The 17804-nt window shown below is 44.9% G+C and overlaps 1 protein-coding gene across 2 annotated transcripts in view; it reads right to left on the bottom strand.

Moving 5' to 3' along the window:
• Positions 1-9841: 9841 nt before the first annotated feature.
• The window catches only part of RAB3D (RAB3D, member RAS oncogene family), a 33171-nt gene continuing 25208 nt past the window's right edge, over positions 9842-17804 (bottom strand). For both annotated transcript variants that reach the window (XM_082205246.1, XM_082205247.1), the window contains exons 3-5: positions 15159-15277; positions 11595-11719; positions 9842-10559 (exon numbers count right to left, since the gene is read on the bottom strand). In XM_082205246.1, the coding sequence (XP_082061372.1) occupies positions 10369-10559; positions 11595-11719; positions 15159-15277 (435 nt within the window). In that variant the 3' untranslated portion in view covers positions 9842-10368. The remainder of the gene's footprint in view (positions 10560-11594; positions 11720-15158; positions 15278-17804) is intronic.

Genomic DNA, 17804 nt, shown 5'->3' with positions numbered 1-17804 from the left:
TATATAAATAGTAATAATAATAATTTATTATTTATACACCGCCCATTTGGCTGGGTTTCCCCAGCCACTCTGTGCGACTTCCAACAAAAGATTAAAAATACATTAAAACATCAGTCATTAAAAACTTCCCTAAACAGAGCTGCCTTTAGATGTCTTCTAAAAGTCAGATAGTTGTTTATTTCCTTGACATCTGATGGGAGGGTGTTTCACAGGGTGGGCGCCACTACTGAGAAGGCCCTCTGCCTGCTTCCCTGTAATCTCACTTCTCGTAGTGGGGGAACCGCCAGAAGGCCCTTGGAGCTGGACCTCAGGCTGAACGATGGGGGTGGAGACTCCCCTTCAGGTATACTGTGCCAAGGCCATTTAGGTCTTTAAAGGTCAGCACCAACACTTTGAATTGTGCTTGGAAACGTACTGGGAGCCAATATAGGTCTTTCAAGACCAGCGTTATGTTGTCTCAGCCACTGCTCCCAGTCACCAATCTAGCTGCCGTATTCTGGAATACTTGTAGTTTCTGAGTCACCTTCAAAGGTAGCCCCACGTAGAGCACATTGCAGTAGTCCAAGCGGGAGATAACCAGAGCATGTGCCACTCTGGCGAGACAGTCCGCAGGCAGGTAGGGTCTCAGCCTGCATACCAGATGGAGCTGGTAGACAGCTGCCCTGGATACAGAATTGATCTGCACCTCCATGGACAGCTGTGAGTCCAAAATGACTCGCAGGCTGCGTACCTGGTCCCTCAGGGGCACAGTTGCCCATTAAGGACCAGGGAGTCCCCCACACCCGCCCTGTCCCCCCAAAACAGTACTTCTGTCTTGTCAGGATTCATCCTCAATCTGTTAGCCGCCAACCATCCTCCAACCACCTCCATTCTCTACATTTATGATTCAGCAACCTTCGCTTGTATGTTAGTTCAAATTATATATGTACAAGTGTGGAGGGATGAAACTGGATTATAAATATAGAACATTAAACGGAACTGTGTGTGTAAAAAAGGGGGGGAAGTGAGGGAGGCTCTATTTTGCAAAAGGTTTATGATGAAAACTTAGAGCGGACTCTTCCCTATCCTTTATTATTTATGGAGTGAACTGAATAATGCTAAAAGGACTTGGAACTTAATTGGAAGTATAACTGCTCATTTATCTTCTTATTGGTACATTCCAGTTCCCATCTCTCCACCATTTTGCCAACCCAAATAGAAAATCATCAAATCATCAATTCTAGCACGTGGGAGGCCACCTAAATTATATAATTTGGTATTTGAACAATTGGTATTAGCAATTGTATTATAATTTGGTATTGTTATAATGCTTGAAAGTCATACTTCTTCTGATTTTGCAGTGCAGTTCTCCGAGCCAAAAAAACAAAAACAAAAACCACACAGAAAAGAATTGTATATTGTGGGAAAGTGTGAATACAAATTATACATATGTGAAAGCAGCACTAAGAGCGCATTATTTTAGGGGAAATGTGCATGGAAGTGCACAGGAATACTAGCACACTTTTTCCCCCTCACACAACTTAATAGAGAAATTAGGCAAACTAGAAATTTGGAAAGAGGAGATACTGAAATAAGCCCTAAATTGGCAGACTTCCCCTCCCCTGATCCTGCCCATCTCTCCAGACCTCAGGCAGCCTGTCTTTATTTTTTCCTTCTTCTGAAACGCTGCATATAACATTTATTCATTTAAACATAGATTTGTCTAATTTTTTAAAGAATGAGTGCAATTTTTTTGGTTGAAAAAGGGCCCTAGGGATGATTGCGAAGTGGTTTTCACTGAGTTCAGTCTGGGAGAATATGATTTGTCTGACAAGAACACTGTGAATGCATTTGCAGAACAGCTGTGTTTCCACTGAGCAAATAAAGCTTTGCTCCTGTGCAGCCCAAGCTTTTATGATGTATATTTAATGAAAAGACAAACACCTGTGGTAAAAAAAGAAAGGTGCACTTCCTGTTCAGAAACAGAAATGTCTGATGTCATCAGACCTGATATTTGGTTAGTATGAAACAAAGCACCCAGAAGAGCTTCATTGGCCGCCGTTCAGTTTAATATATTAATTGTATTCATTTAGGCTAGATTTTTAGCCTGATGTTCAGTCGTATTGATTTCCAAAGCAGAACACAATTAAATTACAATAATGCAAATGTAATCAATGCTCCCCCCCCTTAAAAATATGTTTAGGGGCACTCTCATTTTTCTACTCGTATTGAAATGTGGCCCCTCAATGAGGCCAAACTTAGATTCACAAAATGTTTAGGGGTATGTGTACCCGTGTCCCCCCAGAAAAAAGCACTGAATGTAATAATAAAACAATGCAACAGCAGAATGCCAAGATAAAATCAAAAGCCAACATTAAAAAATGGATCTTTGGTTAATGGTTCCACCTGCAGGGAACAACTTTAGCCACAGTTCGTTGAAATAAAGACCTATCTCTCAGCTTGAATAATAATAGCACACATGCTTTTAAGCCTTAAAACTGGGCCCCGGGCTGTGATTAACCGGATTCTTCCTTAATTATCTAAAAAAGGGGTATCTCAGTCTATCATTTCCCTTTATTTCTCCACATACCTTGACTACTAGCAGCCTCCACACAATCACATAAAATGGGCTGATTTAGTAGTCAGCACTGTACAGTCATTGTTTACTTTTATAACTGGGGTTTGGCTACAGTTACCCATGCAGTCGTAATCTAAGTGGACTACTACAATGTACTTTATGTGGGGATGTCCTTGAAGACAGTGCAGGCAGAAGTTTCAGCTAGTGCAAAATGCTGGTGGCCAGTGGGGGTTGCAGTGAACAAACTGTCTGCACTGACTCCCAGTCAGCTCTTGAGATTGATTCTGAGTCCTGGTTGCTCTGAGAAATGGCTGGAGTCCTGAATACCTTTGTCTCCTGCTATATATACTGTTATAAGTTTGTGGGGGGCAAGACTCCCCTAAAAATTTCAGGATTCAGTAAAGACTTAGAATTTAAGCAACCCCCTAAATCATGGGTAGGCAAACTAAGGCCCGGGGGCTGAATCCGGCCCAATCGTCTTCTAAATCTGGCCCGCAGATGGTCCGGGAATCATTGTGTTTTTACATGAGTAAAATGTGTCCTTTTATTTAAAATGCATCTCTGGGTTATTTGTGGAGCCTGCCTGGTGTTTTTACATGAGTAGAATGTGTGCTTTTATTTAAAATGCATCTTTGGGCTATTTGTGGGGCATAGGAATTCATTCACACACACACCCCAATTTAGTCCAGCCCCCCACAAGGTCTGAGGGACAGTGGGCTGGCCCCCTGCTGAAAAAGTTCGCTGACCCCTGCATCCTTAGGTCCAGTAGGGACAGGAGTTTAAACCACTTTTTCCATATCCAGGAAATTGCCTGGCAGAAATTACCTGGCAGAGGAGCCATCAGGAAGAACAGGGGAGGAAGTGCTAGTTTTGCAAGATGGAGAAAGGGGCTGGAACACCACGTGGGCTTGCTGAGACAAGCTGTAATGAAGACACAGACAGCATGACTGATTTCTCTGTTGGCAGACCCAAGCTTGCTGCACCTATGCGAGAAGCAAAGGCCCCTCAGGGTGCAATGTTGGGATTCTCCATCTAGGCTCAAGTTATATATAAACCATGGGTCGGCAAACTAAGGTCCGCGGGCCGGATCAGGCCCAATTGCCTTCTAAATCCGACCCACAGACAGTCCGGGAATCACTGCGTGGATCGCCAGTGCGTGGATCGCCAGCGCTCGAGCTCTTTCCCTCTCCCTCCTTCTCCCTCACACGGCAGTGGTGGCGCCTCCTCCCTCCTCCTGGCTTCTCCCTGCCCTGCCTAGAGGAGGAAGGGGGCTGGGCTTTGTTGGTGCCAGCCCCTCTCCGGAGCATTTCACGCTCATCGTCCCTCGTTCATTTTTTTTCTTTTCAAAATATAGTCCGGCCCCCCACAAAGTCTGAGGGACAGTGAACCGGCCCCCTGCTGAAAAAGTTTGAGGACCCCTGAAATAAACCATCTATCATAAAGTCACCACAGCATCCGTTGTGCCTCATTTCCAAACGAAACACAAACCCCTAGGTAAGTGCCTGGACCCCTGGAATCTTGCACTGCTCAGAGATCAGGCTGGTGTGTAACAATACATTAATGTATGTCTGTGGCCTTGTCCTGAGTCATCTAATTTCCAGTGTTAAAGCAGTGCAATAACTGCAGGGTACTTCCGCCTGGCAATATCTAGGAGGCTTCCATTGACAGGTAGAGTGCTTTCTCTGATCACATATGTTTTACAGACTTTGGTTCCATGCCCGCTGCTGCAAATGCCTTTATTGTTGCTATTATTAGCTGATTGGTTATTCATTATGCTATATTTTTAGCTTTAAAGTTTAATGAGCTATTATTCATATCTGCAGCTCATTTTTTAAAGGAAGTTTTAATGTAGAAAAGTGGCTGATCCATAATTCAGTCGATAAATATAAAGCGTCCTTTAGTCAACCCAACCAGCCTGTGTGTCTCCAGACCTTACACAACCACTTTGTTAATGTGGAGTTATGAACATTAGCTGCCTGTGGAGTGATTTGGAGCAGTGTGTTGTTCTTGGCATGGCGAGACCTTCAGTACATTCCTAGATCAAGGTCATCTGACTCAGCCTGGAGTGTTTTTTAAAAGGGTTTCCAAAACATGATATGTGGCCTTGATGCACACTAGAATTCGCATAACAAAACCCAATGAGAAAGTCACCCTGTGTTTTACTCATTTCAGCCCTTGATTAACAAAAATACAATTATGACTGAAGATGATTAACTCTAAAAATCCACGTTTGGCACAAAGATATTTGAATGTGTGCAGGTTGTAGCACTAATGGAACAACATCCTCTATTTTCAAAGCTCCTTAGTCCCTGTTTGGAAATTGCACAGAAGAGTAGGAGGCACTCAGCCCTGCTTCTCCACCGAGCCCTTTAAGTGATGTGTGGTTTGGGCCCTTCACCCAAAACAAATAGGGGAGGGGACTGCATTAATTAAGCAAATCCTTCACAGCGCCTGATTGGCCAGATGGGGTTTTTGACCTGCCACTTAAGGTCCAATGACAGGGATGGCAAACTTGTGACCTTCCAGATGTTGTTAGATTGCATCTCCCATGAGTCCTGGTCAACGTGGCCAATGATCAGGCATTATGCAAGTTGTAGAAACATCTGGTGAGCTGCAGGTTCCCAGTCCCTGCCCTACAAATATTGTAAGCATCTATCCTTAGTTATGCAAATGAAAAGTTTCCAGAAGCTGGACAACATGGATATCTTGCAAAAAGTCAGTAAATAATGTCAAATGGTGCTCATTAGATCAGCTTCATCTGAAGGTGAAGGCATATACAGTGGTACCTTGGGTTAAGAACTTAATTCATTCTGGAGGTCCGTTCTTAACCTAAAATTGTTCTTAACCTGAAGCACCACTTTAGCAAATGGGGCCTCCTGCTGCCACCGCGCCGCCAGAGCACGATTTCTGTTCTCATCCTGAAGCAAAGTTCTTAACCTGAAGCACTATTTCTTGGTTAGCGGAGTCTGTAACCTGAAGCGGATATAACCTGAAGCGGATGTAACCCGAGGTACCACTGTACTCGCTGTGGACCCCACTTTGGGATGTAATGATTCTAGGTATTCATTCCACACAAAATGAATGTGCAGGTAGGGGGCATAACACTGGTAGCCTCTTCCCCATGTATTAGAGCGTCTCAAGAGAGCTTCTTCAGCATTCTTCAGGACAGGTTGCCTGGGGTGAGGAGAGGGCTTATCTACACTTACCTTTTGCCTTGCTATTTCCAGGCTCTGTGTCCAAGTGCTCTTTCTTTCTTTCTTTCTTTCTTTCTTTTTGCTCCATAGCTTTCCCTGTGAAAACCTGCTCTTTAAAGCTGAAGCACAACAAATAGCAATTTGGGTTTTCTGCAGATTGCCATTTTCTCCAATTCAGCTTTAAAGAGTGGGTTTTCACAAGCAAAGCTATAGGGCAAAAACCAAAAAGAAACAAAGCCAGCACTTGGACACAGAGGTTTAAAGTGCAGACCTTTGCCTTACAAAAGGTAAGTGTGGATAATCTCTAACTGATGGAATGATTGTTTGATCTGCTTATTTGTCAGTCTTTTGCATTCTGGAGCGATCGCCTCATTGGATAAAAGGCCATGTGACTCTTTTAAAAATGTCTATAGGCACCCTTAGTTTGTCTCTGACAGCAGAGGGCCGACTTTCGCAGCAAAGCCTTTTTCAAAAACCACAAGAGCTCTTCAGCTCACAAAATCTGGAGTCTGTAGGCACAGTTTAACAGCGGCTAGCTTAACACATTCCCCAAATGAGCACTTGCTTGCCCTTTCTATTACCTGTGGACCATCATCGGTAACATTGTGCACCAACACCTCACATGATTCCTTCCTGAGTGTTGATCCTGGCTGGTTGACAATCAATTTACTGTGCTTAAGAATAGTGAATATGTCTTTTATCTTCTCTCTCTCTCTCTCTCTCTCTCTCACACACACACACAGAGAGAGAGAGGGGGGGAGAGGGGTGTGTGGGGAGAGATAGACTTAAAACTTGTTTGGCTACTTAGTAGAAATCCTGTATTTGAGCTGACGAGAAGTTTCTAGCAGACATCCTCATACACGTAATAAGCTGATTTGAAACTCCTGTCACTGCTGTGAGCCCAGACAGTCTTCCTTTGTTTTCTGGAGGGAGGTGAAAGCAGAATCAATTACCCAGGAGGGACATATACAGCTTATCAGATCAGAGGGGATGAAGGAATTGTGCACACAGTTGAAAAACAGGGTCCTCAGTCATGTAGGGTTTGGCTCTCTGCTACATAAATTCCTGGGGAAATCTATACCAAACCAGCTTTATGGATAACAAACTTGCAGGGTTAGATCTTTAAAACTTCTGAAGAACACCAAGAAAGAAAAGGAGGAATCCTAAATGCCCATCTTCTTGACAGGGTTCCTTACGGAGATTGACAATTGGCAGTGAAATATTGCAGGGCTGAAGCTGTCCAGCAACACTTGTCACATGTCTGTTTCCTCTTTGGCTCCTTCCTGGGTCTGACTGCTTTGCCCAGGAAGAGGACTGTGATGATAAACCTACAGAAATTGTATTTGAAACCATTTTTTAGTAGCATTTGATCTGCCCTGCTTTAGAAATGTGGCTTCCTCGGTTACCTTCTCCACCCCCAGTAGATCTAGGAAGCCCACCTTTTGTCTGACCATCCTCACACCAAGGTCCTTTAGCAGTGCAGGCTGGTCTGATAGAGCCAATGGGGCACTGCCTCTCCTCCAGTCCCCACCTGCCTGCCCTCTTCCTTACCATGGGGTGGTACGGCCCATTAGCTTTCTTCGCTTTTGTCTTCAGTGTTGTCCTTGTAGAAGTCAGCAGGAAGAAGGATGCAGAAGCAATGAACATTACAGTTGCACCTCGGGTTAAGAACTTAATGCGTTCTGGAAGTCCGTTCTTAACCTGAAGCACCACTTTAGCTAATGGGGCCTCCCGCTGCCGCTGTGCCGCTAGAGCACGATTTCGGTTCTCATCCTGAAGCAAAGTTCTTAACCTGAGGAAATATTTCTGGGTTAACATAGTCTGTAACCTGAAGCATATGTAACCTGAAGCATATGTAACCCGAGGTACCACTGTATTTGGCTCTGACACTTCCTACTCTCCTTCTCCCTGTATTCTACCCCTCAGTTCCCAATAGGCACCAGCCCTCATGCAGTGGGTGAAGTTTCTGTCTCCCTCTAGTTCACAGAATCCCTTGCTGCCCCATACAGCTTAGGGCTAGACCAGGGGTAGGCAACCTAAGGCCTGGGGGCCAGATGCGGCGCAGTCACCTTCTAAATCCAGCCCATGGACACTCCTGGAATCAGTGTGTTTTTACATGAGTAGAACGTGTCCTTCTTTAAAAAATGCACCTCTGTGTTATTTGCGGGGCCTGCCTGGTGTTTTTACATGAGTAGAAGGTGTGCTTTTATTTAAAATGCATCTCTAGGTTATTTGTGGGGCATAGGAAGGTCGGCGGTTTGAATCCCCGCGACAGGGTGAGCTCCCGTTGCTCGGTCCCTGCTCCTGCCAACCTAGCAGTTCGAAAGCACGTCAAAGTGCAAGTAGATAAATAGGTACCGCTCTGGTGGGAAGGTAAATGACATTTCCGTGCGCTGCTCTGGTTCGCCAGAAGCGGCTTAGTCATGCTGGCCACATGACCCAGAAGCTGTATGTCGGCTCCCTCGGCCAATAAAGCGAGATGAACGCCACAACCTCAGAGTCGGCTACGACGACTGGACCTAATGGTCAGGGGTCCCTTTACCTTTATGTTCCTTGGAAAAGGAAAAGGAATGCCTCTATAGCAAGCCAGCACTGAGAAATCAGCAGGTCTTGGAGATGTCTCCTGCATACATTCAATTTTGAAGGAGCAGAGGAACAAGGAGCACAAGGTCAAACTGCCTTCCTCCCACCTGCCCTGCCAATATCTTGTCAGATTGCATTCGTTAGTGCAGAAAGTTCCTTGATCTGGTGTGTAGAGATCTTTCCTATTCTACTTAATTCTTCTGGAAGCTTCTCTGTGCGAAAGAAACAAGCAGAAGGTTCATGATGTTAGGGTTATTCCTTCAGAGAAACTGAATACAGTGGTGCCTCGCAAGACGAAAAGAATCCGTTCTGTGATTCTCTTTGTCTAGCGGTTTTTTCGTCTTGCAAAGCAAGCCCATTGACGGATTAGCGCTATTAGTGGCTTATCTGCTGATCGGATCAGCTGATAAGCGGCTTAGTGGCTTAGAAAAAGGGGGGGGAGGGAAAAAACCAGCAGGAACTTGCAAGACATTGTCGTCTTGCGAAGCAAGCCCATAGGAAATTCGTTTTGCGAAGCACCTCCAAAACGGAAAACTCTTTCGTCTAGCGAGTTTTCCGTCTTGCGAGGCATTCGTCTTGCGGGGCACCACTGTACAGCTGGCTTAAACTGGTTCTCGTACCTCTTTCTGTCAAGGAGCCTGGGTTTCACTTTCTCTTTCTATCTCTTTTCCTTCTGGTGTGGTGTTCTGCACATAGTGTCAATGTTTAGTCTTATTATGATTGATTGTAAGTTTAAGTTAAGTCTGCTGCAAGTGGATTCCTTATGGACAGTGCCAATCCTGGATGTATTGGATTTGTGACCATTGTGCTCACTTGCCTTCAGTAGTAGTAAAGCTCTGCTGGATGAAATACAATTGCCTCTGGCCTATTTTTGGGGGAATCCTGCATTGTGTTTAAGTTTTTACTCTGCTAACTATACATTGGAATCTACTCTGGATCAATAGTGAGTAGAATGTTAGTGACATGTCTTATTCCTTGTGTGTACCCACAGGTGAGGATAAAAACAGGTTTGTTTGTCTTTTATCCAAGCAGCAATTAAAATGAGGCAATTAAAATGTTAAAAGTTAAATAAACCTTGTGGCGGGAGGAGTGTTAAGGTATATAGAATTGTACATATGGTTGAGTTGAATATGTTATTATTGATACCCAATATTTTCACTGTTTGTTTTCACTGTTTGTGTTTTGGTTGTTGGTAAAATCAATCAACCAATCATCCATTCCACTATGAACCACCCTGAAAGGAACAGGTCCCTCCAACTAGATTAATGAATAGAAATATAACGGTGGTAATTTCTTGTCTGAGGATATGCAACATAAAGAGGAAAAATGGGAAGGGTCTAAAGGGAACAGATGAAGGAAAATATGTAGAATATGCATGTATGTATTGAAATTCTGGAAGAAACGAAACAAAATAAAAGGAACAGGCCCCTCCATCACCCCACTGTGACAGCCCTTCGAGTTGTAGTTCCCCCTCCCTTAAAAGCTCAGGGAATGAAGATACCCGTCATCAAACTGCCACTGGGTTTATTTTATTAAATAGCGGAGAAGTTGGCAAAAGGCTGGAGTTGGCAAAAAGAGAACTGGCCTCCCAATCTCTTCAGCGATACAGGCAGGATTGGCTGGTAATGTATGTAAACGGTTGGAATTTGGCTGGAGACTTGAAAAGAAGTTGGGGGAAGTTCTCCACTGTTCAAGAGGGGGGTCAGCATCACCCGGGATGCAAAGATAGGTTGTATACTGGAGGGAGGGCGTATGTGTGTGTCTCAGAGAGAGAGAGAGAGAGAGAAGGGCAGAGAGAACAGGCAATCATGCTCCTCTGTTAGAAAATGCCAATCATGCTATGGGGTGTGGGGGTGGGCAGAGGGGGACTGGGCAGCTGGCACATGCTGTCAGAGGCAAAACAGGTACAGCCAGAGGCAAACAGGGCAGACCAGCCAACCAGAGGTCAGGTGAAGAGGTGCACAGCTGCTGAGCCTTCCTCTCTATGTACGACAATGAATTGCTACAGGGTCCAAGGGGTGGGCACAGTCCTTTCTAGCAAGAGCAACTGCTGGCCTGTGCAGGTGGGGTCTCATTCAGGGCAGTGTTCTTGTGGTTGTTGCTGGCCATGCCAGGGCTGGTGTCCAGGCTCTCGTTCATCTTCTCGCAGATTATGTCCACCAAGCGCTCAAAGACTTGCTTGACGTTGATGTTATCCTTTGCGCTGGCCTCAAAGAATTCAAATCCTGCAGTGGGGGGAAAAGCATTTTGTAAAAAAGAAGAAGAGGGGGTCAGAGGAGCACAGAAAATAAGAGCCCTGTGGGATCAGGCCCATGGCCCATTTAATCGGGCATCCTGTTCTCACAGTGGCCAACCAAACTGCCTGCGGGAAACCCAAAGGCAGGACCTGCGAGCGACTCTTCCTGCCTGCAGTTTCCAACAACTGGTTTTCAGAAGTATGGCTAGTAGCCTTAGCCACTGGCAGAGGAAGGGGGTGGGTGGGGCATGGGTGTCATCTCGGGGGGGGGGGCTGTTAGAATTCCTGCTCCATAAGTGCAGTCATGGGATTCTTGTCTTTCACATGACGGTGTATGTTTTGACTCCACAGAGTGGGAAGTTACGGAGACAGGATGTTTGAGTTACTGTGTTCTGTGAAGTGGGACTATTGTCCTTTGTTCATTTTCTCTTTGCTGTCTGATGCTAGAGAGAGAGGGAGCCATGTTGCAGTGCTCTGTGTGTGTTTATATGTAAATAAAGTAGATTAGCCAAAATGCAGAGTTGCTGCGGTTCTGCCACGCAAGCTGTGAAGACTCTGCAGATCCCTAAGTGTGCCGGTGTCAGTTGGCATCGGTCGCTGTGATGTTCGGGCAGAAGAAAGCTTTTGAAGCTCCCAAACGATCGACCAGGAGGGAGGGAGCATGCCTGTCGAGCATGTGTCTCTGCCAGGGTCCTACTCGAGTGTAGGCTGAACTCCTGACAGGGACATCACTGCTCTGCCCCCCAGGACGCTCGCCCCACTTCCGCAGGCAGCTAGCCCTGCCCCTGGTGAACAGCATTCGCGCCGCTCTGGGTGCCAGAGCAGCTAGCTCTGTGTCTGGCCTTAGCTTCCATGAATTTGCCTAACCATCTCTTTAAGCTGTTCCAAGTTGTTGGCCATCCCTGCCTCCTGTGCGAGTGGTTCACTATGTGCTGCGTGACGAAATGATTTGAGAGGTGGGGTGTTGAGGGAGGGGTCCGATCAAATCTGGGGCTGTGTAGATAGGAGAGAGGTCAGGACACACCTAGCTCATCCGCTAGCCTCTTGCCGTCCTCAGTGGGTATCACTCGGTCATCCTCCAGGTCACACTTGTTCCCAACTAGAATCACTTGCGCATTGTCCCATGAGTAAGTCTTGATCTGAGTTGCCCTGCGAGAGGGACAGAGAAGGCATTTAGGAGAAAGGGACTTTTTGATCTTGTAATTCTTTTTTTGTCAAACGCTTTGAGTTTGTTTCTTTACGGTCAAGTGGTATCTAAATAAATATAATAAGACTAATACTACTACTACTACTACTAATAATAATAATAATAATTTATTTATGGCTGGTTTCCCCAGACACTCTGAATTTTGTGAAATAAATACAGTGGTACCATGGGTTACATATGCTTCAGGTTACACACTCCGCTAACCCAGAAATAGTACATCGGGTTAAGAACTTTGCTTCAGGATGAGAACAGAAACCGTGCAGCGGCGGCGTGGCGGCAGCAAGAGGCCGCATTAGCTAAAGTGGTGCTTCAGGTTAAGAACAGTTTCAGGTTAAGAACGGACCTCTGGAACGAATTAAGTACTTAACCCGTGGTACCACTGTAAATGAAACCATCCAACTCTAAAATCACACAGCAGCACCGCTGCCCTTCACTACATCAATCTTGGGCTAAAAAGAATGGGATTCCAGTTTCAGTGCCTACAGCAGGGATGGGGAATCTGCAGTCCTCCAGATATTGTTTGTTTCCTGCTCCCATCAGACCCAACCAGTACAGATTCCCCATCCTTGGCCTATAGAAATTATTTAAAAAAAAAAAATAGAAACCACAGAACTGAGGGTTGTATGAGTATGGACAAGATCAGAATGAGCCATCAGCATGTACACAGAATGCTCTCAGCTTTCCTGATCCCTGCTTCCAGCCACCCACACTGCTCTTGCCAAGTCACACAATCCCTGACCACAGGGATCATGGAAGAAGCATGACTAGCTTCTTGCTGTGGCCACTGACTCAAGGGCAGAGGCTATCTGGTCCCCCCAACAAGAAGCTTCCTGTGTTCCAGGAATAATCTCCGTAAACAAAGGTTAAATGGGTTAAAATAGATACATTTACATAGATGTATATTATTATTTTATTATGAATACGTTGATAAGTTTAGGTAATAGGGTTTATTAGAGTGAAAAGATGTTGAGAAGGATGGGAAGTCAAATTTATGTACTAAATTTATATTAGGAAGACTTATATATACAGTGGTACCTCGGGTTAACTACTTAATTTGTTCCGGAGGTCCGTTCTTAACCTGAAACTGTTCTTAACCTGAAGCACCACTTTAGCTAATGGGGCCTTCTGCTGCTGCCGCCGCACCGCCAGAGCACGATTTCTGTTCTCATCCTGAAGCAAAGTTCTTAACCCGAGGTACTATTTCTGGGTTAGTGGAGTCTGTAACCTGAAGCGTATGTAACCTAAAGTGTATGTAACCCGAGGTACCACTGTATATTTGTTGGGATTTTTATTTTAATAAGTTTGATTTACAGATTATAAAATGTCTTTGACGTACGGATGCAATTACGGTTAATAAAGCATAAAAAAAGGAAATAATGCAAAAGAAGCTTCCAGGTAGCATATTGCATTGTCAAATGCGCCAACCAAACAAGGCTAAATGAACTCTTCAGCATGTGGAATGTAGACAGACACATCATTTGCCACATACTATTTGTTTAAGAACGAATGGGGATAAACAGGCAAGAGCGCATGTGGTTTCTCTGTTTGGAAATGTAACAGGGGTGTTTAGCTATCCTGGTCTGTGCAACAAACACAGCCAAGAGCCTTGTGGAACCGTAAGGGCTAACAGGCTTATTGTGGTTTCAAGCTTTCAGGGACCAGAGTCTTCTTTATCAGTTCTGAGCGTCATATGTACAGACACCACTCTTGAATGCTTTGAGGGATACAATAATTATTCAGGTGGATAAACTCCAGATGTTTCTCAAGGCAGACCTCAGACGTGAAACCGAGATGGGCTTGCAGCTAAGCAGCTGATGCCTGAAAGATCTCTGTCAACGCAACAAAATCTGAGCAGGCTTGCAACTCCTCCCGGGTGTGTCTGTGCAAGAGCTTTGGGGGCTTTAGTTGTCAAGCCAGAAGTGAGAGTAGCAGTGACTGATTGCATGCTGCTGCAACTTTTAACCCGCAGTCCAACCCAACAAGTCTCTTAGTCGGCTTGGAGGACTAGCCGGGATCTGCAGAGGGGATGGCTCTGGTGCCGTGAGGATTTCATGCAGTTCGAGCTGCGGAGAAATCCCCATGCAGACCTGCCCCAGAAGCCTCTGCCTGCAACTCATTTCCCTCGCATTTACGGGACTGCCTCTCCTGGTCTGCCTTGCAGAGGACCTTAAGGTCCATGAATAACCATAGTTTAGAGGTCCCAGGCCCTAAGGAAGTCTCCTCCACCAGGCCAGGGCCTTTTCAGTGATGGCTCCGACCTGGTGGAATGCTCTGTCCCATGAGACCAGGGCCCTTCAGGATTTAACCTCCTTCCGTCAGGCCTGTAAGACAGAGCTATTCTGCCTGGTCTTTAATTTGAATTCAGCCTGATCTTTTATTTCCCTTTTCTTCCCTCCCCCTACTCCTTTTATGAAGATCACCCGCTCTGAGACCCCACAGCTAATTCTCCCCTGGCCTCCTCGCTGGCCCAAGTAGGACCAATTCAGCCAGCTAGCCCTGGGGATTATCTAATGCTTATTTCCCCTAAATAGATTTTTGAATTTTGAATTTTATTGTTATTCATGTTTTTATATTGTATTTTATGATGCTTTTACAATTAAGTGTTTTAAATTTGTTGTTAGCCACCCTGAGCCCGGTTTTTGAACAAGGAAGGGTGGGGTATAAATAAAATTTATTATTATTATTATTATTATTATTAAAAAGCCATCCACAAAAAGGGAATAAGTTCGAGGAACCTGCGGGTTGGAACCCTGGAACAGGGTAACCCAATGCTTTGCTTCATAGCACAATAGGACTTCAAGGCATGCCAGGTCTTTACAGGTTTCAAGGACTTTGCCATACATGCCAGAACCTTATCCGACAGCAAGGGGACATTTGTATAGCACATATATTCTACATAAGAAGCTGCCTTATAACCAAGTCCACCTAGTTCAGTGGTGTCTACTCAGGTGGTCAGTGTCTCTTTGGAGCCTCAGACAGGGAAAGGTCTTCCCCAGCTCTGTTATCCAATATCCTGAACTGGAGACCTTTGGGTGCAAAGCATGTGTTCCACCACTGAGCTATGGTGCCTTTGGCCCACTGGAGAAGTGGCTTTGGCACTGAGCACCTCTATAAAGGCCTGTTCCATACATTTCCTGGGAACTGGGTGTAGGCAAGCAGAAGACTTAAGTGGGTTGCATTTGAATTAAGTTCTCTCGATACCAAAGCAGAGATTCCACTGGCCGTCCTGAGAGAAAGGCTCACCCTGCTACACCTCTACCTGAAACCCCCCCCCCCTTTCCTGCTTTGAAGACACACAAGTAAGGTTGGAAATCCACATCCTGGGAAATAGGAAGACACAGATCCCAGTCTCATCCTAGGATTCTGTGCAGCATTCCTTACCAGTCTTGTACAGCACTGAAAGACTCCTGGTTGGAAATATCATACATGAGTAAGAAGCCCATGGCTCCCCTGTAATAGGCTGTTGTTATCGTCCGGTATCGCTCTTGGCCGGCTGTGTCCTTAGAGAAAGAGAAGAAGGTTATTTATGTATGCCACTACTGCGGTCCATGTTTCGTTAGCCCCAAAATGGAAAGTGAACGAGGTCCCAACCAAAGGAAAGTGGCAACTTAAGTTGACAGAATATGTACAGCTTGCAGACTTAATGGAATAAGAGAACAAGAAGAACATATGTTTGGAGAAGATTGGGAAACATTTATTGAATGTATGGGGGAAGATAGTGTACACTTGAAAATGTTGGCAGCATTAAGATAAATTTGACAGTGCAAATAAGTTTTGATGGATGTAATAATGGAATAGTGAATGGTTTAGTTTATGTAAAATACGCAGGGATTTATGATACAGTGGTGCCTCGCAAGACGAAAATAATCTGTTCCACGAGTCTCTTCGTCTAGCGGTTTTTTCGTCTTGCGAAGCAACCCTATTAGCGGATTAGCGCTATTAACGGTTTAGCAGCTATTAAAGGCTTAGCGGCGAAAAGGCTATTAGCGGCTTAGAAAAAGGGGGGGAAGCGAAAAAAATCGCAAGACACGCAAGACGTTTTCGTCTTGCGAAGCAAGCCCATAGGGAAATTCGTCTTGCGAAGCGCATCAAAAAACGGAAAACCCTTTCGTCTAGCGGGTTTTTCGTCTTGTGAGGTATTCGTCTTGTGGGGCACCACTGTATGTAAAATGAACCATGGAAAGAGAAGAAGAGAAGTCACTGAATATTTTAAGGATGTTTAAATGAGTATTCTAAATTATAAAACAGAAAAATTAATAAAAATTATATTTAAAAAAGAGAGAGAAAGAGAAGAAGGTTAGCCAGTAAGAATACAGTCTTTTCAGCCAAAATCCCCAGGAAGGATCCATCTCACTTCACCCACTGTAAGGAATCCTAAGAGCTCTACTGAATCAGAATAATAATAATAATAATAATAATAATAATAATTATTATTATTATTATTATTATTATTATTATTATTATTATTATTATTATTTTGTACCCCACCCATCTGACTGGGTTTCCCCAGCCACTCTAGGCGGCTTCCATCTTGTCTGGCAACCTGCTTCTCAAAGTGGCAAGAAAATTTATCAGGCTTTCCCCAAACACGGCACCCTTGCCTTCCACCCCCCAACCAGAATCAGTTACTGCCTGACCAGCCATACACCTTCCAGACTGGTTTGTGGCTGAAAGATGATGCCATATGCACCCAGCTTTATACACTTGGCTTTTTGAGAAGTCAGGCTTCTCATTTGGGGTGGGAATCTATATTTTAATTTTAAGGCTACCATGTTTATTTGTGCATCACTGCGAGCCCTCTCTTGAGTGGAAAACATGACTCATAAATACATATAATAGAGCACTAAAGGAATACACAATGATGGCCAAGTGAGATATGGAGCAAGCGCTAAGGTCACACATAAAGCACAGATGCAGAAAGGCTGTGGAATGATAGCTCATCCCCAGCTGCTTAGCCTTGGAGACAAGAGTCGTCCCTGGTTCTTCCTGGACACCTGCTCCCTTGCAGCCCGGAGACTTGCCGTTACTGTGGAAACCAGAGCTTACTTTTCAGGGCTATGACATAGGTTTCCTTTCATGCTGACAGCAGGCTCAGGGGAGAGTTTCCATGATGGCTCTGATGTGCGTAAGGACTGCCATTTGACTGCTATTAAAATTTAAAGAGGTGCAAAGCTTAATGGAGCATTTAAAAGGAAAGCGAGGGTTGCCAGATAGAGGCAGGTCTCTTACAAGGCACCACCCAAGGACCAAGAGTCAAGGAGATGCTCTGGGGAGGGCAGCAGACTTAGCTGGAAGGACAACTGGGCACCAAACAGCCAAGTCTTGATCAAAGAGATTCTCAGGATTGGAGATTTCTCCCCACTGCTGACCAGTTATCATGCCACAGTCCACAAAACAGTCTTCTAAAAAGCCATTCTGTCCTGTGGTTTTGTGGGGAATCCTTTGGGGCCCTTTTGTGGTTCTATGTTTTCTTTTTTCTTTATATTTGTAGATGGTGAAAGAGTAATCCTACCCAACAACCAGCCATCTCCCCAATCCCAGAATGATCTCTGTGAAGCCCACCCTCCTGGGGCAAAAGAAGCAAGGAGGACTGAGAAAGCTCATCCACACAGACTCACTCTTTTCCCACAGAGAAATGCTTTCGCCCATTTGAAGAGACATTGCAGAGAATGTTTTCTAACCACCAGTGACTGCACATCCCATGAGCTGGACCACCTGAGGTCCCTCTCTAAAGTGGGCTTCTTCTTTCTGGTCTAAGGTAGAGACGACATGCTAATGCTATCTACACAGCACGCAGGTGCCATTATTAGCACCTTTAATTATAATACTTTATTATTTATTCCCCGCCCATCTGGCTGGGTTTCCCCAGCCACTCTGGGCGGCTCCCAAAAGAATATTAAAAACACGATAAGACATCAAACATTAAAAACTTCCCCAAACATAGCTGCCTTCAGATGTCTTCTAAAAGTCAGATAGTTGTTTATTTCCTTGACATCTGATAGGAGGGCGTTCCACAGGGTGGGTGCC

Source organism: Podarcis vaucheri, assembly GCF_965113315.1.
Source record: "Podarcis vaucheri genome assembly, chromosome: 17".
NCBI classification, from domain to species: Eukaryota; Metazoa; Chordata; class Lepidosauria; order Squamata; family Lacertidae; genus Podarcis; species Podarcis vaucheri.
The sequence above is the reverse complement of the archived record's forward strand: the minus strand, read 5'-3'. Positions and strand labels throughout refer to the sequence as shown.